This window comes from Phyllopteryx taeniolatus, chromosome 8, assembly GCF_024500385.1.
Source record: "Phyllopteryx taeniolatus isolate TA_2022b chromosome 8, UOR_Ptae_1.2, whole genome shotgun sequence".
NCBI lineage: Eukaryota > Metazoa > Chordata > Actinopteri > Syngnathiformes > Syngnathidae > Phyllopteryx > Phyllopteryx taeniolatus.
In genome coordinates, this window is record NC_084509.1 from 3,351,259 (window position 1) to 3,371,470 (window position 20,212).

General features: G+C 42.2%; 1 protein-coding gene across 1 annotated transcript; it reads left to right on the forward strand.

Moving 5' to 3' along the window:
* The first annotated feature begins 5,456 nt into the window (after positions 1 to 5,456).
* LOC133482373 (acetylcholinesterase-like) lies at positions 5,457 to 19,489 on the forward strand. Its single transcript, XM_061782436.1, has 10 exons — positions 5,457 to 5,719; positions 6,709 to 7,014; positions 7,804 to 8,029; positions 8,497 to 8,626; positions 9,821 to 9,972; positions 10,225 to 10,411; positions 11,295 to 11,605; positions 12,135 to 12,344; positions 13,908 to 14,065; positions 14,434 to 19,489. Exons 2-10 carry the CDS (start codon positions 6,717 to 6,719, stop codon positions 14,529 to 14,531), a joined length of 1,770 nt encoding a protein of 589 aa, XP_061638420.1. The 5' UTR covers positions 5,457 to 5,719; positions 6,709 to 6,716; the 3' UTR covers positions 14,532 to 19,489.
* Positions 19,490 to 20,212: the final 723 nt, after the last annotated feature.

Here is a 20,212-nt window from a genome sequence, read left to right on the forward strand (position 1 = left end):
CTATGAATTGTCCACTGCTGAAGTGTGTGATTGTTGTGTTCCCTACTGTGATGGGCTAAATGGATTAGTCAAATGTTGTACAAAGTGTAAAATACATGACAATAAAGTGAGATTAGTCAAGGTGTACAAACATAGAGTTCTGCAAAATGTATGGGAGATTTCCCAGTGACTTAGATCATGTTGCAATAGATGTTATGCATCTCTTGATTTCTGTCCTAACGGCAATCAAAACCAGTTGCACGGGAACTGGGAAAGTTCATTTCATACGCAAACTACTTCAAATTACAGTTCGCCGTTCCAAAAATGAACTGGTTCAATTTATAGTTCATAATCCAAAATTTTGAACTAAGCTCGCCGTTCCAAAAATGAAGTAGTTCATAGTTTTTTTTCCCCAATATGATGCTGACAGGCTATTACCCTCAAAATACTGGCATTTCATTTCATCATTGTTGCAAGTCCACACTAGTAGCCAGCTGCAGCTTTCACCCTACAACCTAAAAAAACTTGTTGCTTGACTACTTGTCCTTTTTAAATGAGGAATTAAAACAAAAACAGGACTTTTGTCCTTGATGTGCAAACAAAAACACGCTAGACAATATGACAGGAACCATGGTGAAAGGACATTGAGAACTTTGCATTCCTTGCAGCTCTGGCTGACTATATTAACAAAATATTTGATCTTATCTATTCTTACTGTATATTGCAAAACAAAAATAAATTCCATATGATGACAATCATTCTGACACAAATAATAATTTTCCCAGTAATACATTTTTACAATGATGTACTGCATTACAAAACAACCACAGAACACATTCACTCCCATTTATGCAGTGTCCCTGAATGCACCTCGCACACACAGGCTGCTGCGACATGCCTGCCGAATGTAAACATGAATGGCAATGTCAAACACGGTGTTCATCCCCGACATATCAAGGCTCGTATATCGTGTGTTCAGACGGGTTTTGTCCTGGAAGTCCCAAGCAAAACCTGGCACTCTTGAATGACAATTAACCTTCGTTCGAAAAACGTTCATTGACGCCAGAATGAACGCGCTCTCAATTACGTTCATCAGGCAGAAATGAAGTAAGTTCAGTTCACATTCGCACAAAGTATGAACTAGTTCATGAACTTGGGGGCATTGAACTTGTTCAGGTACAACCGACTCTGGGAACAAATGCATACTTGGGGAGAACAGAATCATGTAGGGAAGCGTAATAGATACTGACGACTCGTGAGGAGCTGAGAAAAGTGAGGGTAAAGGAAGGAAACATAATAGGAGAAAGGTAGTATGAAGACAGGCAGAAAAATGTAGAGAAAATGAATAAGAACATAAACAAGTCTCCAAGCTTCCTTCCCGTTCCTTCAATCTCATATATAAACGTGATGGCTCTTCTCCCCATACAAAACCCCACAGGCAATTTAAAGAAAGTAGGCCAAAATGAAATATGGCCGCAATATAAAAACAACACTTCAGACACACAGCAGCCATACAAACTAGTAATATTTTGTGCAAGTGAGGAAGACAATTGAGTTTGTGGAAGGTGCGGGTGCAAAGGTGCGTTATATGGGTCGCAAGGCAATTGTTTTATCAAGATTGAATGGAAAGTAGGATTTTAAATGAAATTTTACACTACTGAAATAGTTCTATAATCTATCATGTTGTTTCTTCCTCTTGCTATCCCTCTCATGCACATGCCCACACACAACCTACACAGAAAAATCTTGCTCGGCTGCAGCCCCGCAGGACTCACCGGACTGTAACCTTTAGGCACCATCATACTGCACCATAAGGATTTAATGCCTCATAATCTGTCGATGACATTTGTGACGAATATGTTGACTGAAGAATGACGCTTGACCCAAATAAGGATGACGACACAAGTGCGATAGCACAAAGAAAAAATAGATACCATTGTGAATTGTAAAGTGGACAATACCTGACCTAAATATTCGATTCTTTACATTTGTAGGAGTTTATAAAACATAATGTAACCTACAGTAAATATAAAGTTGATGATTTGGTCATCTTCCAATCTGTTATAATCAACAATCAATAATCATTTAAATAAATACCTATTAACTGTGCAGGCAATGTTTTATAGGTCCCATTCCACCAAAATCCCTTTTTTTTTTAACTGTTTCATGCATAACATAGGTCAAAATGATTCTGTGACTTTGTTTGACATCTATGCGGTTTGTCGATTGAATTCAAAAGATGATGAACGCATAAGGCTTGCAAAATGACCGGATGAGATTTCTGCGTATTTCTGACATTAAAAGTTAACTCGTTTTTCAACTAACTGCCCACTTCTTGGTTGCTACATGCTCGCCCATGTCAGGAAAAATTGCTGAGTGGAAACACGGCCGCGTCGTGTGCAAAGCTTAAACTTTGTGTCACCCGCCAAACTTGAGGAATAAATGGCTTCAATTTTTGGGGGGGAGAAAGCATTTCGGAACCAGAATTGTTCTGTCTTCTGGCCCATTTCGTGGAGGATGGCTTCCTAAAATAAGCTTTCACATGCTGCGAGAAGTGCATTTTTGGATTTGGAGTTAGCGAGCCAGTTGGCTGGGTAGTCGTCATAAGCCATGCAAATACAATATATAAAAGCATGCATGATTTGTGTTTTATAATGTTGAGTGTAACCGCGGTCACCTTTGCCAAAATGTGCAAAGCAAATGAACACTGTGAGCCAGATACATTATAGTGATTGAATGGGACCCGCTTCTCAAAATATCCTCATCGCTTTTACTTCAAGCGCGTGACATGTCCGTTTCTCTGTGGGGTTGTGAGTTGCGGGTGAACAAAACAACGCTTGGTGAATTCTCCTTCACGACGATAGTAAGACCCTCCAACATCGAATTAAATGAAAGCGAGGTCACTATGAATGCTTGGCCCGGCTGCCGAGATATCACCATTTGCCAACAGCCAATCAGAACCAAGCTGTTTTCCATATTTAAATTGGCGAAGAGGAGTGACACAATCCGAGCAAAGTTTATTTACCTGCTGCATATTAATGAGAAAACAAGTCATCTCAACTCAACTGCCAAGTGTAAAAGTCTAGCTAGAATAGCTTGCAGAAGGACTTTCTGGGCACTTTTACCCCAAATTATCATGAAAACCAGATAAAAGGACATCAAAGAAAAATAAATAAATAAATAAGTAATAATAATAAATAGATACATTTTGATAGGTGCCTAAGTATGTATTTGGAACCTTCAGAATAGGCATGTAATAGGGAAACTTGATTATTTAATTGCTTGTTTAAAAAATAGTATACTGACAGTCAGTGACTATGTTTGTGCAACTTTAAAGGCATACTGTACTTTTCTCCCAATTTTTGATAGAATTGTGAATCATACTACCTTCAACTTTAAAGTTAAGCTGTATAGTCACTCACAGCTCTCAGAAAATCACTTTTTATTTATGTATTGTCAAGAGCCGACCAAAAATAAAACCCAAGATACACAAACACCAATGGCAGATATGACTTCTTTATTCACCCAATTGAATTTTGCCCTGTCAATGTCCATCAACCACTTCTTTTATATTATCCATCCATCCATTTTCAACACCGCTTATCCTGGTTAGGGTCGCGGGACGCTGGAGCCTATCCCAGCTGACTTCGGGCGAAAGGCGGACTACACCATGAACTGGTCGCCAGTCAGTCGCAGGGCACATACAGACACGGACAACCATTCGCACTCACATTCACACCGTCACTGAGTGGGAACTGAACCCACGCTGCCTGCACCAAAGTCAGGCGAGTGTACCACTACACCATCAGTGACTCTTTTATATTATTACCTCGTTAAAGCGGTGTTCTGAAAACACTTAACCAGCTGTCCCGCGTTCATTCCCCCTGTTTCTCAGTTCACCGGCTTGCAAGTAACGTCTCCCAACCTCTCGGTCCGTCCTTGTTCTCAATCTGCCTTTTATACCAATTAGGGAAGCTCCTGTCACAGGTTAATTTGGATAGCGTGTGTGTGCGTACATGTGTATGAAGACATGACTTCACATACAGTAAAACTTCTTGAAGCGTGGAGTACAGCAGCTGTTTGCTGTCTCTGACACAGCTGCAATGATTTGTTTCTCTGGGGGCAGTTCGCCACAGTTTTGTCTTTGATTGCACAACCTTCAGAGCACACTGCAGGTCAATTACGTGCTCTCCCTGGCTATGTACACTCATTTGGGAAATGAGTTTCTGTGTAAGTCTTCCCTTTCAACAGAGCAACTCACCAACAAGTGGTGATGAGTTGATAGCGTTGCACTAAAAAAAAAAAAAAAAAAAAACACTGCCTTAACTTTAAAAAAAAGCAACCCGTTGCAGTTAAACTTTTAGCTTTGATTCAATAACAATTATTCATTTAACCTGGAGGTTTTTATTTCATAAAAAAAACCAAAAAAAACATTTTGAATGTTGGAGCAAACGTGATCGGTGTTAGCCAAAACGTTAGCTCTTGCTAACTTTGTTTAGTTTAGAAAGACGGCAGCGAGTTTCAGTGCTCATACACATTCGCACGCTTCACACATGGCAAGTGTGCTTGAATCATTTGAATGCCCTGTTTTGTCTTTATATCACTCTTCTAACATGTTTGTTCAACAGGCGAGCTGTACTTCTGAGCTTCATGTTCCCAATGGAGCAAACTCCCTTCTCATGGGCTGCTGTGTTGAAATCGCTCGACACAGATGCGAGACTGGCACAGAGACAAAAGAATACATCTCTGCTTAAGGATTCCTCATAAAATTGTTTGTGGAATCTTGGAACTCTCAGTAAAGTCATCAACAAGCTGGAATTCCTTGTAATAAACAAAATAAAATAAAGTGGAATTTGTGGAGTTTTTTCACTTCAACACCACTCTGCAATACATGGATGAGGGAACGGGATAAAAGACACCATTTAGAATACAAATATTAGAATAGACAAAGTTTGTAAAACTACTGACATATTTTCTTCTATTTTGTTCTCATAGATTGTTTATTCTGTTGTTATCAATGTTTGTGTTATAATTACAATGACTATTATTAACTATAATTAAATATGTAGCCTGACAAAGTAATAAAAAATGCTAATAATAATATACTGTACTTTCTCTATATACAGTCAAGCTCATTAGGAACGTGCACAATCGAGTGCGATTCAACACAATAAAGGTTGTATCAACGTATACCTGCTTGCTTCTACAAAACATGGAAGTCATGGAAATATAATGCTTATCCATGCAACCATACAGTCTGTATGTAAAGGATATCACTAACCAATAAGAGTTAGGAATAAAACATAAACAAGTGACCATCTGGTATCTTGGAACCTAGTAAGCTGCAATAAAGGTCATTGCGGTAAAGATGAATGGAGTCTTGGCTGTCTTGAATAGAATTACACCCACCAATAAAAAAAAAAAAAATGAAAAAGAAAAAGAAGAAGACTAGTCTCTTTTTTCAGGTGTGTTACCTCTGGAGGATGGGCCCATGTAAAGCTCCCACCTTCTTGGTTACAGGGTCAAAATGTTTAGTTTACTGTCCTCTCATGATCACATAGGTGATTATAGTAATACTACTTGTGAAATAACATAACACTGGAGAGCAGCCACTGTATGACTCTGGGAGGGGAGGAAATCCACAGACGCGGGACAAGGACAGTGATTCCACGCCTTCCTCGTGTCAACAACAGCGTGTGTACTTATCCACTCCACGCACACTCAAACTGCAACTGACCAGGTAAGACGTCATAGAATAATTTGCAGATTGGTTGCTAATTAATTGATTCGGCGCGCAGGTTATTTTCAGTGACGTCGTTGATTCACGGCATTTGCACATTTTGCATTGAGACTTCTGCGTGCGTGCGGAATGTCCGCTAAATCGGCGAATCAAAGGTTTATCGCAACACGCTGCGAAGTGCAATGTGGACTGCACGCAGACGCACGCGCACACAATCTCAACGCTTACTTGTGCGCATGTTGGCGCAGGTTGTTCAACTCTCACACATTTTACAGCAAAGATACCTGAGGTTTTCTGTGATGTCTTGCTTAATTTGCTTATCAATTGCATTTGCCTGCTTTACACAGTAATGTATTAACATGTTGATTTTCTCCAGAGACAAATATCTGTTGCACAAATATTATCTGTGCTCCTGTGTCGAATCATCCTGTGTAAAGTTCATTTAAAAAAAAAAAAAAAAAAAAAAATGAAAATAAAAAATGCTGAGTGTTTATACAAATACAGCGGAACCTGTAAATGCCTAACAAATCACTTAGGTGCGCATGTCAACCTCTGGTTTGTTAAAAACAAAATCATGGAAACATTATTTTTTTTAAATAGGAAATTGTATGACTTGTCCAGGCAAAAACCTTTCAGCATTCAATTAACCAGGAATGAAAAAACAAACAAACAAACAAAAATTACAAATGAAAAAATGTCATTTAAAAATGTCCCATTCTTAACAATCTGACACAGCACAACTGTAAAAAGTCAACCATTCTTAATACTTGACTGTGAGTCAGCTTACGAAAAGGTATCTTCCAGGGGTCCCCAAAGACAAGCCAATATCACCGTTTACATGTTTTATGTTAATGCTTTGACGCTTTCTGAACTAAGGTCCCACGAGACATCATGCATGACAGCAGTTCGAGCTCAAAACATTTTCTAATTATTGTAGCGTGAAACATCTAATATCGGACCTTGGGCATGTATGTTTCTGTTTCTGCCAGGATCTTCAATGGCGACGCGCTCGGCACAGAAGAACTATGCTCTTCTCATGCTGCTTTCGATCCTGTCTGTGTCACTCACCACACAAGATGACCTTATAGTCAACACTCGCAATGGGAAAGTCCAAGGAAAACAGCTTTCTGTTCTCGGTGGTGAAATCCGAGTCTTCCTTGGAATTCCATATGCAAAACCACCTCTTGGCAAACTGAGATTCAGAGCTCCGGAGCCTGCAGAAAGATGGGAGGGGGTGTTAGATGCCACAAACTATGCAAATTCTTGCTACCAGATTCCAGATACGGTCTACCCAGGTAGGACACGTTTTACACGCAGGCAGCCGCGTCGTCTCACTTCCAATTCACAATCACTTTTCGCGTCTTCCTTTCTTGGTCTATGGCACTGTACACACTTGGAAAACTGCAAAAGAACATTTGGCAAGAGTGTGTGGTGGGTGGGAACTGAGGATGCCATCGTTTGCCACAAATGTTTTAGTTTTTTTTTGGGCTATATGACTATTTCGACAAATACAGTGTGTTAATATTTCAAAACATCATAATAGTCATTTGGAAGGAAGTCAAACAAAGGCTACCAGCTCCACAAAGATATCACTGGAAAAAGTCAATACAAAATGTAGGCAGGGGTAAAACATGGTTGAGAGTAAGAAGAGGACCCTTTACTTATATTAATTCTTTTTATCAGTATTTTTTGTTTTTTTCATCTACTGTAGGTGTGTAGTTCGACAAGACAACCCTCCTACTGTAGATGGAACCGGGCCTGGGTCACGGATACATCGCTATTTATAGACGCAACCACCTGTCAGGGATGGTTGTTTGGAAACAAGATAGCGCCAGGCGTATGTACACTGCAAATGCCAAAAGATTCTCCAAATATAGATTTGAAAACAGGATTAGATATTCCGTTGGCAGAACCTACGCATGCCAGCTTTTTATAATACATGCTCATAAAATGAAGCACTTCAACTTATGACTAACAATGAAGTGCACCTCCAAAGATCTAAGAGAAGAGAGCCAACCCCTGTAGCAGTCTCTGAGTCACTTTCACTCTTGATGAATATAAGCTTTTTTTTTTTTTTTTAACAGGTTTCAGGGGTGCTGAGATGTGGAACGCAAACACTAAACTGAGTGAGGACTGTCTATATCTAAATGTCTGGACCCCCTTTTCCAAAGCTAGCCAAAGTTCACTGGCTCCTGTACTTGTCTGGATCTATGGAGGCGGATTTATTTCAGGAACGTCATCTCTGGACATTTATGATGGCCGATACCTGAGTAAAGTTGAAGGTGTTATTGTGGTATCAATGAATTACAGGTGAGGACTTAAAGTGTAAACCTGATTAATTGATAATGAGTTACTGTGGCCCATTGGTAGTGTCACGTTTCATACAGTGCACTTAGTTGCAGCTGGGATCAACTCCTTCTCAATGACACATTCGGAACTGGCCTGTGATTGACTGGCTCTTAACTAGGGCAGTGGTTTACCACCATCTTGACTAACATGAATTTACTATAGCGTAGGCATAGGTGTTCATTAAAAACGACAGAGGTTTTAGTCCTAAAATATTATATTTATTATTATTGTAAGCCACTATTACATTATACACAGTTTGAACAGTAACACTGCACTTAAATATAGGAAGAAATAAAGGAACAATTTTACTTAAATAGATTAAAGAGATGTTTTCCCAATCCAATTACTAGGTTGTGTGAAAATTGTAAATCACATGTTCAGGCTCTCATTAAATGTACGTAGTAACTAACTTGTATCATGTATTAAAGACTTGGTCCTCTTGGTTTCTTGGCTTTGCCTGACAACAACATCCGGGGCAATGCAGGCCTCCTGGACCAACGCTTAGCCCTCCAATGGGTAGCCAATAATATCGTTGCTTTTGGGGGTGATCCTTCACAGGTCAGCATTTTGATTGTTTTTTTTTTGGTGATTTAATAAGGCCATATTCTCCCGTTCATACATTTTGTTGTTGTTGTTGTTTTTACACGCTTGGCTTACGTACCTTCCAGGTACACACATTCTCTCGTCAAGACTTTTGGCCCAACCACTGGGATATGTGTGAGGCATGACTGACTAAAGTCTGAGGCTGGCTGTAAATCATGGAGCATGGCCTTTTCCTGAAACTTGGAATGACATAGAAATAATTTGGAAAATATAACACACTTTAAATCTGAAATTAACTTGGGTAGCAGATGCGAGGTCACCAGAGAGATGAGCGCATCGCTCGTCCAGCATGCTACACTTTGAAAGAGCATGTTTTTTTTTTTTTAAATTTGTATTCGTTGTCAAATAAATCAAATAAAAGTAATTTAATCAGGAGACTGTTCTTAAGACTGAAAGGATGTTTGGAGGTCCATTACTAGAAATTTGTTATCAACATGGCCCTACAAGCACCTTGTGCCACAGAACACGGGCAAGTCACTTTAATGTACTTCACGACTGACATAGATAAAATAAAAGAAGATATTTGAACTTTAACTCATTATTGCACCATTTTGATGACTGTAGTGGGAACCCTGGGCTTTCAAAAAACAAACTCCAAGCCACCAGCAGCATTTTTGAAGCAGAAAACCTCCTCACAGGTGAAAAAACGTCTGCTGGTGCAGATTTTTTTTCACCAATTTATATCACATAATATGTCGACCTTCAGCTGTGGGCATAATGTGGAAGCGACACATTATGGCGGCTAGGCAGCCGATGAGCGTCGGTGAGCGTCATGGGCCAGGTGCGTCCCGCACAATTAGCATGAGACAGTCAGCCGCCGCCAGGCTGTCACTAGGCTTTCGACAGCAGTTAACAGAATCAAAACGTGCAGTATGATGTTTCACCTTCACGGGGCGCTAGACTTACCACAGGAACTGGAGTGCAGAAGAGGAAAAGTGCTTAAGTCCACGGGAGAAGGCGCACAACTGCGCGCAGATCCAAATTTGGCAGAGAATGGCCATATTTTGGATTGCTCATGAGGGTGTGTAAATGACAGATTTTTAAATGACTCACGCACACGTGAGAATATGGCCCGTAGTGATTAAGTTGTAAAGTTGTATTAACTAAAGTAATGCAAACTGTTTCCTTTGGGTTTTCTGTTTTGCACAGGTCACAATTTTTGGGGAGAGTGCTGGCTCTGCATCTGTTGGCTTCCACCTCCTCTCCCCAGGTAGTCAAGACCTCTTTCAAAGGGCTGTCATGCAGAGTGCTTCCCCAAATGCACCATGGGCCTCAGTCAGCAAGACAGTTGCCTATGAAAGGTAGTAAAAGGTTTTCTTCATTCCTACCTGATTGGTTACTTTTATTTATTTATTTATTTATTTATGTTTACTGTAAATGCACCATTGCTTTGCCAATATATTGTTAGAGATTTCAAATCTGACACATTTTTAAAGAGTGAAATCATATCATGCATAATTCCTACTTTATGATTACAACCCAGTACACCGTTTTGAGTATCTGAACCTGGTATGTTAAAGGTTAAACAGCTACATTGTTGCTTTACCATCCAGATCCATGATGCTGGCAACATTATTGGGGTGTCCCACATCTTCTCCAGCTCATCAGGACATCTGTTTACAGAAGATTGATCCTTGGGTGATAACCTCAAAGCAATTTGATGTTCTCACAAAGCCTACAATAATGCAGTTCTCCTTTGTCCCCGTTGTGGATGGGGACTTCCTACCTGATGAAGTTGAAGTAGGTCTGATTCTATGTAAAGTGTTGTGTCATGTCAATATGGGTATGCCAAACATGCTCATTTATATTCAGGTTTTACACAAAGACTGTACATTGAGCATTAGTAGTCGATTTTAAACTCATATCCTAATTTGAGGCCATTGATGGTATCTGTTAATGAGCATAATATGAAAAAAAAAAATTGGAGAATTCATCTTCTGAAACTAGCATACATGTTCCACCAGGGAAAAGAGATTTCATGCTTTGAAGTTGTTGGAGCTACAAAAACACTCATTAATGAACAATAGTCATATGAAGTGGAATAACTTTCTGCATAAATGATCTGTAGAAAACAGACAAACCACAAACAACCACTTTTGTTTTTCATCTGTAAACCATCATCATGGGATTTATCTTCAAAGTTACCAGTTGACCAATGCTGACCTTCATCAGTAATTCATTTCCAAAAAAAGCATTATGCAGGGTGCATCAGACTTTCAGCAAACTCAAGTGCAACCTTTTTGAGTTAATATACAGTAAAAGGTGACTTTTGACATATATTAAGTCTTTGTAAACTACAGATTAAAGGCAAATTAAATGATGTAATCTTTACCAGTCACTTTACGTTTCTGGTTGAAAAAGGAAAAGACAAGTGGAATGAATAACCTTGTGGTGGAGGTGGCGAGTGCCCAAGTGTGTTTTGTGCCCTAGGAGCTATGTTTTGGAGAGCTATTTTACCCTGGTAGGTACCCTCAGGCAAATGATGGGTCAGACAAAGAGTAAATCTGGAAACTATGTGAACATAGATCTGCTTCACAGAAGAATTGTATAAATGAAAAAAAAAGACTGACTGAGAAGTCAAAATATATATTATTAAAAAAAAAAAAATAATTTTTCTCTACAGGTGTTGCTGCAAAGTAATATACTTCCAAAGAAAGATGTGTTGTTTGGATTAACCAGGAATGAAGGCACCTACATTTTAATCTATGGGATGCCAGGATTTAACATCACTGGTGAGAGTCTCATCACCAGGATGGAGTTCATGGAAGGAGTGCGGCTGGCAATGGCGGACGTTGACGCTGTCGGAGAAGAAGGAGCGGTTTTTCACTACACCGATTGGACGGCTGAGCATGACAGGATGAAAAACCGTGACTCCCTGGGGAATCTGGTTGGAGACCGATTTTTTGTTTGTCCTTTGTTAGAGTTTGCTCACATGTAAGCACAAGATTCTCAATTGTATTAATGACTTGTGGTGGTTAGGGTGTCTGTCTCATATTCAGAGATTCTGGCCTTGAATCTGACTTTGTGTAGAGTTGACATCTGCTTTTTTTTCAAGTTTCTGTAGTTCAAAAACATGAATGCTAGGTTAATCGAAGACTGCCCATTGGCGTGAATGCGAATATGAATGTTTGTCTTTGTGTTTTCTGTGAGTTACTGGTGACTTAGCCACAAGGTTTCCCGCCTCTCCCCTCAAGTCACTCTGGATAAGCTTCAGTTGGCCGTGATCCTGAACAGCATATGCAGTATAGAAAATGGCTGTATGATAGATGGTCTCTTTTGAACACATGTATGCTGTTTAGGAGAGGGCTGTTGTAAAAATCATCCAATTACTGGGAAAAACAAAATTGAAGAAAAAAAAAGTGATTTACCATCAGTCATTCTAAAAGCAAGCAGTATTCTGTATTGCAACTTTATTTCTTTAATGACCTACAAGTTCAATTACTGTGTTTTTTCCCGCCCCCAGGTACTCACATCAGGGCGGTAAAATGTTCCTATATTCCTTCGACCACCAGTCTTCCATAAATCCTTGGCCAGCATGGATGGGTATTTCACATGGTTATGAGATTGAGTTTGTGTTCGGAATGCCACTGAATGTAACCTGGGGATACACAAACACTGAAGTCAACATGACCAAGAAATTTCTGAAACACTGGGCCAACTTTGCAAGGACGGGGTATGCATCATCAAATACATAACGGACAATATAGACACAAGTATAGGACCACACTCCTTACTCAATGATTCTGTGTGCTTCCATTGCCACACACGTATTTAATCAATCACTCAACAGTGCATTCTGCTCCATTCAAACATTTCTGAAAGAGTGGATTGTTCTAAAAACAACCACAACAAACCTCTACAATACCACCAATGCAACAAGTCAATTTGTAAAATGTCTTCCCTCTTAGTTATTGCCCAGTCAGTTGTAGCTGAGACAGCAACAATTCAGACCACATAAAGTTAGAATGCAGCAATGGGTACGAAGTTCATCTTTCTTCATGACTCTTTTACTGGGAATTGATATTGAGAATAAGGTTTCCTTAAAGGTACAGTATGCATTTTTCAAGCTGCTAGCAATATTTCACTTCACTAATCCTCCACCCCACCCAGTCTCTTGACTAAAGCCACACCCTTCACCAACACACACCGTTACCTACCTTGCAGATGAACCAAGCCCAAAACGATCAGATATTGAAAATATGCCATGCAGCCGTTATCAAAGCAATATTAATCCACAACAAAGATTTTTTTCTTCTAATTTTCATCCTTTTCAGTACACCGTGCAAGTGGTTTTACATTTTATCCATGTCCGTGAATTGCACTTTAAAGCCGTAAGGGCTTATTTTTCCATGCAGAGTGTACCGAACGCCGTCCTATCCCTAGTTGTCACAAAGTCACAGAAAAAACATATACGCAACCTTTCCGAGCTTCAACGAAATAGCATTGCGAGGAATACTAAGCATTAGCCACAGCTGCTACGTTGCTATGACCTTGTAATGTACTGCTACCATAACATTCAATGTTATTGGTTTAAAGTTATATTTTTTGCAACATCCGATCAATTAAAAATCAATAGCGGTGATACACTTCTGATACACAAATTCTACGTCGCTTTTGAGTCCCATCAGGTTCCTGAGTTCTCAGCACCTCAGAAAGGCAATTCCTGTTTACCCTTGTTTTGTCTTGGGAAATTCCCTCTTTTTAACTTTTCTGGTTCCTTCGCTGTGCTTTTAGTTGTTGGCACATGAAGGATGGACATTTTTGTATTTTCCAGTGTTGTTTATTGTTCCATCATTGTTCCCATAGATCTAGGCCACTGCAAGGCTACTGGTACACTGCGAGTTTCTGCGTGTGCACGAGAAAATTATTGACAACTCGTCTATCACACCTTCTGTCTCTTATAGGATAGAATTGTTATGGCGGGACAAGTTTTAAAATAATAATTACAATTAAATAAAATGCATAAAACAAGGCCAAAGATGGATGATTTTTCAAAAACATAATTTTAATAATATTCTACTGTCGGGTCATACTGCTAAATATATATATATATATATATATATATATATATATATATATATATATATATATATATATATATACACACACACACATACACACACTCATGCATATAGCTTGCGTAAGTGTAATCTTCCCTTGTAATTTTGTGTGTGCCTGTGTGTACGTGATGTGCATGCGTCTGTGTGTGTTGAATCTTGTCTTCTCTTCCATTCAGAAATCCAGAAATTGATGGGGTTGCATGGCCCTTGTTCACCCCTGAACGCCAAGAGTATGTCACGCTGAACTCCAACCTTCCAGAAAAAAGAAGAATGATGAGAGCCAAAGAGTGTTACTTGTGGAATAAATTGATGCCACGAATACAGAAGGTTTCAGGTAGGACATGTCTGTGCGCTAATAGATGGGTAAGAACCCATCTATTAGCACACAGACCTTTGGAGAACTTAGTGGCAGGAGGCTCAGCAAAAACACACTTGCCTGGAAGAAAATATGCATCTAATCCTGCTAAATATTTGAAAAAATAAATAAAAAAATGCATGAAATATAAGGACATTTTGAAGTCCACCACATACAATTGATCAAGCAAACCACACATCTTTTTAAACGTGCTAAAAAAAAAAGTTTGTTATACAGTATTTAATTTGAATTATTATTGTATCATTATATAGAATTATAATTGATCACTTTTTTTTTTTTTTTTTTTATTATCAACCAAGTATATGTTTCTGTGTCTTTGTCCACAGACGATCTACAGGCTTGTATGACTGCAAATGGCATAATGCTCCACTATAGTTGCACATTCCTTGTTATTTCATTGTTTATCATCTTAATCTGTTTGTAAGTGGAGCAAGAAGCAAATCTGTCTTCCAAAGAGTTTGACTGTCAAATGCCCATATACCAAATAGAGGGGAAGTACTTGGTTGTATTAACCACTCTGTACTAGTTGTGGGCAAGATGGTAGTCTGCTCCCTGAGCCTTGAGCAAGCAAGCCCACCCCCTCACAACTGACAACCGTACCTTGCCTGAATGCCCACATAATCTATTTGTGCACGTGTGTGTACTGTGTTCATGAGTAATGCTTGCAGCAAAAAAGTCCAGCAGAGTTAATGGAATTTCTTTATGGGATATACAGTACGGTCTCCCTCAACCAGTCAAGTTTTACTTTCATGTTTGGCTGGAGCAATATAATAATAATAAAAAAGATCCAATCCAATACAATACAATAAAGTACAATACAATACAATGAAATACAAAATAATATAGTGAGTTGAGTGTAGCATTTTAAGCTATTTTAGTCATTGCAAAGCAATGAAGTGGCTTTAGATTTTTTTTGTGCCGGTCCTAGCATAATTTTGATGATTTGTTAATCTTAAACGGCACCAAAATATCTGCGGCACCTAAGGTCAAAAAGGTAGGGAAACAATCCTCGTCAGAGTAATTTTCAAGTGATCGTCAAACCATCCATCCATCCATTTTCTACCGCTTATCCGGGTCGGGTCGCGGGGGCAGTAGCTTTAGCAGGGATGCCCAGACTTCCCTCTCCCCAGCCACTTCATCGAGCTCTTCCGGGGGGATCCCGAGGCGTTCCCAGGCCAGCCGAAGGACATAGTCTCTCCAGCGTGTCCTGGGTCGTCTCCGGGGTCTCCTCCCGGTGGGTCGTGCCCGGAACACCTCACCAAGGAGGCGGCCGGGAGGCATCCGAATCAGAGGCCCCAGCCACCTCATCTGGCTCCTCTCGATGTGGAGGAGCAGCGACTCTACTCTGAGATCCTCCCGGATGACCGAGCTTCTCACCCTATCTCTAAGGGAGAGCCCGGACACCCTGCGGAGGAAACTAATTTCGGCCGCTTGTATCCGGGATCTTGTTCTTTTGGTCACGACCCCCAACTCGTGACCATAGGTGAGGGTAGGAACATAGATCGACCAGTAAATTGAGAGCTTCGCCTTTCGGCTTAGCTCCTTCTTTACCACAACGGACCGATACAAAGTCCGCATCACTGCAGACGCTGCACCGATCCGCCGGTCGATCTCCTGTTCCATTCTTCCCTCACTCGTGAACAAGACCCCAAGATACTTGAACTCCTCCACTTGGGGCAGGATCTTTTCCGACTGAGGACCATGGTCTCAGATGTGGAGGTGCTGATTCTCATCCCAGCCGCTTCACACTCGGCTGCGAACTGCTCGTGTGAGAGTTGGAGGTCACGGCTTGATGAAGCCAACAGAACCACATCATCTGCAAAAAGCAGAGATGCAATACTGAGGCCACCAAACCGGACCTCCTCTACGCCTCGGCTGCGCCTAGAAATTCTGTCCATAAAAGTTATGAACGGAATCGGTGACAAAGGGCAGCCTTGGCGGAGTCCAACCCACACCGGGAACGAGTCCGACTTACTGCCGGATATGCGGACCAAACTCTGACTCCGGTCGTACAGGGACCAAACAGCCCGTATCAGGGGGTTCGGTACCCCATACTCCCGAAGCACCCTCCACAGGACTCCCCGAGGGACACGGTCGAACGCCTTCTCCAAGTCCACAAAACACATGTAGACTGGTTGGGCGAACTCCCATGCACCTTCGAGGACCCTGCCGAGGGTGTAGAGTTGGTCCACTGTTCCACGGCCAGGACGAAAACCACACTGCTCCTCCTGAATCTGAGATTTGACTTCCCGATGGACCCTCCTCTCCAGCACCCCTGAATAGACCTTACCAGGGAGGCTGAGGAGTGTGATCCCCCTGTAGTTGGAACACACCCTCCGGTCGCCCTTCTTAAAAAGGGGGACCACCACCCCAGTCTGCCAATCCAGAGGCACTGTCCCCGATGTCCACGCGATGTTGCAGAGGCGTGTCAACCAGGACAGCTCCACAACATCCAGAGCCTTTAGGAACTCCGGGCGAATCTCATCCACCCCCGGGGCCCTACCACCGAGGAGCTTTTTAACTACCTCGGTGACCTCAAACCCAGAGATAGGAGAGCCCACCTCAGAGAACCCAGACTCTGCTTCCTCATGGCCAGGCGTGTCGGTGGAATTGAGGAGGTTTTCAAAGTATTCTCCCCACCGACTCACAATGTCCCAGTACGAGGTCAGCAGCGCTCCATCCCCACTATACACAGTGTTGGTGGTGCACTGCTTTCCTCTCCTGAGACGCCGGATGGTGGACCAGAATTTCCTAGAAGCCGTCCGGAAGTCTTTCTCCATGGCCTCACCGAACTCCTCCCGTACCCGAGTTTTTGCTTCAGCGACCACCAGAGCTGCATTCCGCTTGGCCAGTCGGTACCCATCAGCTGCCTCAGGAGTCCCACAGGCCAAAAAGGCCCGATAGGACTCCTTCTTCAGCTTGACGGTATCCATCACCGTTGGTGTCCACCAACGGGTTCGGGGATTGCCGCCACGACAGGCACTGACCACCTTACGGCCACAGCTCCGGTCGGCCGCCTCAGCAATGGAGGCGCGGAACATGGTCCACTCGGACTCGATGTCCCCCGCCTCCTCCGGAACATGAGAAAAGTTCTGTCGGAGGTGGGAGTTGAAACTCCTTCTGACAGGGTATTCTGCCAGACGTTCCCAGCAGACCCTCACAATACGTTTGGGCCTGCCAGGTCGGACCGACATCTTTCCCCACAATTGGAGCCAACTCACCACCAGGTGGTGATCAGTTGACAGCTGCGCCTCTCTCTTCACCCGAGTGTCCAAGACATGCAGCCGCAAGTCCGATGACACGACCACAAAGTCGATCATCGAACTGCGACCTTGGGTGTCCTGGTGCCAAGTGCACGTGTGGACACCCTTATGCTTGAACATGGTGTTCGTTATGGACAATCCGTGACGAGCACAGAAGTCCAATAACAGAACACTGCTCGGGTTCTGATCGGGGGGGCCGTTCCTCCCATTAACGCCCTTCCAGGTCTCACTGTCATTCCCCACGTGAGCATTGAAGTCCCCCAGCAGAACGATGGAGTCCCCAGCAGGAGCGCTCTCCAGCACCCCGTCCAAGGACTCCAAAAAGGGTGGGTACTCTGAACTGCTGTTTGGTGCATAGGCACAAACAACAGTCAGGACCCGTCCCCCCCACCCGAAGGCGGAGGGAGGCTACCCTCTCGTCCACCGGGTTGAACCCCAACGTACAGGCGCCAAGCCGAGGGGCAATAAGTATACCCACACCTGCTCGGCGCCTCTCACCGTGGGCAACTCCAGAGTGGAAGAGAGTCCAACCCCTCTCGAGAGGACTGGTACCAGAGCCCAAGCCATGTGTGGAGGTGAGTCCGACTATATCTAGTCGGAACTTCTCGACCTCACACACCAGCTCGGGCTCCTTCCCTGCCAGAGAGGTGACATTCCACGTCCCTAGAGCCAGCTTCTGTAGCCGGGGATCGGATCACCAAGGTCACGCCTTCGGCCACCCCCCAGCTCACACTGCATCCGACCCCTATGGCCCCTCCCACAGGTGGTGAGCCCATGGGAAGGGGGACCCACGTTACCATTTCGGGCTTTTTGGGCCTCATGCGTGCAGGCCCGGCCACCAGACGCCCGCCTTCGAGCCCCACCACCAGGCCTGTCTCCAGTGGGGGCCCCGGTGACCTGCGTCCGGGCAAGGGAAAACGAAGTCCATTGTTTGTCGTCATCATTAGGGGTCTTTGAGCCATGCTTTGTCTGGTCCCTCACCTAGGACCTGTTTGTCATGGGTGACCCTGCCAGGGGCATAAAGCCCCAGACAGCTTAGCTCCTAGGATCACTGGGACACACAAACCCCTCCACCACGACAAGGTGACAGCTCAAGGAGGGGTGATCGTCAAACCTTCAGGCATAAATGTGCTATATGATTATAGGTAAAACTTACAATTTGGAATGATACCAATCCACTGACTTAATTACATCGCAGGGAATACTCACTGTTGACGACATCATTTTGAAAGGTTTTTTTTCGAAGTGGGATGGTGAATTGATGCGTTTGCAGTGAACAATTTCTGTGAGGATTTGCATATTTTTTAGTATTTCTTTACGACAATAGCGTCAATTGTCATTACATTTTTTACCTGATTCAAATCAATTGCATTTAACACACTGACCCTAATCAAGTGGTCGACAGTGGATGACTGGTTAGAGCGTCTGCCTCACAGTTCTGAGGACCGGGGTTCAATCCCCGGCCCCCCCTGTGTGGAGTTTGCATGTTCTTCCTGTGCGTGCGTGGGTTTTCTCCGGGCACTCCGGTTTCCTCCCACATCCCAAAAACATGCATGCTAGGTTAATTAATGTCTCTAAATTGCCCATAGGGGTGAATGTGAGTACGAATGGTTGTTTGTTTATGTGTGCCCTGCGATTGGCTGGCAACCAACTTCAGGGTGTACCCCGCCTCCTGCCCGATGATAGCTGGGATATGCTCCAGCACTTCTGCGACCCTTGTGAGGATAAGCGGCTCAGAAAATGGATGGATGGATAGACCTGAAGGACATGTTAAGTATCAGAGTACAAAATCTGGATTCTTGCTATTTCTGCTATAAACTGCTTTGCCATTTTATATTTATGATATAAAATCAGAGGTTCTGAATGCACTGAGGCAAACACTCTGTCTTACTGTTTATTAAACCAAAGTGTATTTTCAATTATTTGTAACATTAGGGAATATCTGTATTTTTACTAATGCATTTATGATTATGTTGATTAATAAAGTAATGGTATCAGACATGAAGACAAGTCTTAATCCTTATTAGTTAACAATAAAATACAAGTTGAAAAGTACCTAGTCATTCTCTCTTAAATGTATAACTTGTGTTTCTTAATAAACAGTTTTGTTTTGATTTCATACCATATCACTGCTAAACTAAAATATTTTCTTTTTATGTGTATTTTTTTGTGTGTGAAAGAATAGGTCAGTACAAATGATCACGTACCTGCTGTAATACCTTTAATACAATTTGTATCCACATTTAACAGTTAGTTAATTTGACAGTTTGACCATGTCACAGTTTGATTGAGGAAAGAAGGGATGGTCATGCAAATAAAAAATGCATACATGACAACGGAATCAAGATTTTAGTTTTTTAAATGGGCACAGCAAGCAGCAAGAATGAACAGCATAATGTGACAAAAACGAACAAGGATCGCACTGAATCTGGAGGCTATATACATACTGCTCTATCACAAAGATGAGAGACAGAAGGGGAAGGTTCGAGGGAAAAGAAGGACCCTACCAGATCTAGGAGATGGTGCGTTCCGCCCCCAAAAAAATAGTTATATCTGTGAAAAACGAGAGTTATTCAATTCCACAATTAAATTGTATATTTATGTTATTGTTTTTCTGTCAATAATGTGTGTCGGACTTCCTGTTTCTGCTGGCTGTCTGTCCAGGGTCGTGGCACCATAAGGCCTTAAATTAGTTTTTCAAAAATCCTATAGTGGACATGACTGGTGATTCTTTTGATTCATTATTTTTTTGTTGTTGTTGGAGGAAAAAATGTAAAAGAAATTAAAGAAGAATTTTCCAGGATGATACCCTATGTACAGTAAGTGGTTGGTGGATGCCCCA

Bases quoted from the DNA above. Each gene is read 5' to 3' on its own strand.
- LOC133482373 (XM_061782436.1), top strand. From the start codon at position 6,717: ATGGCGACGCGCTCGGCACAGAAGAACTATGCTCTTCTCATGCTGCTT. The intron at 7,015-7,803 runs GTAGGACACGTT...TTTTTTTAACAG, and splicing joins TCCAGATACGGTCTACCCAG to GTTTCAGGGGTGCTGAGATG. The intron at 14,066-14,433 runs GTAGGACATGTC...CTTTGTCCACAG, and splicing joins ACGAATACAGAAGGTTTCAG to ACGATCTACAGGCTTGTATG.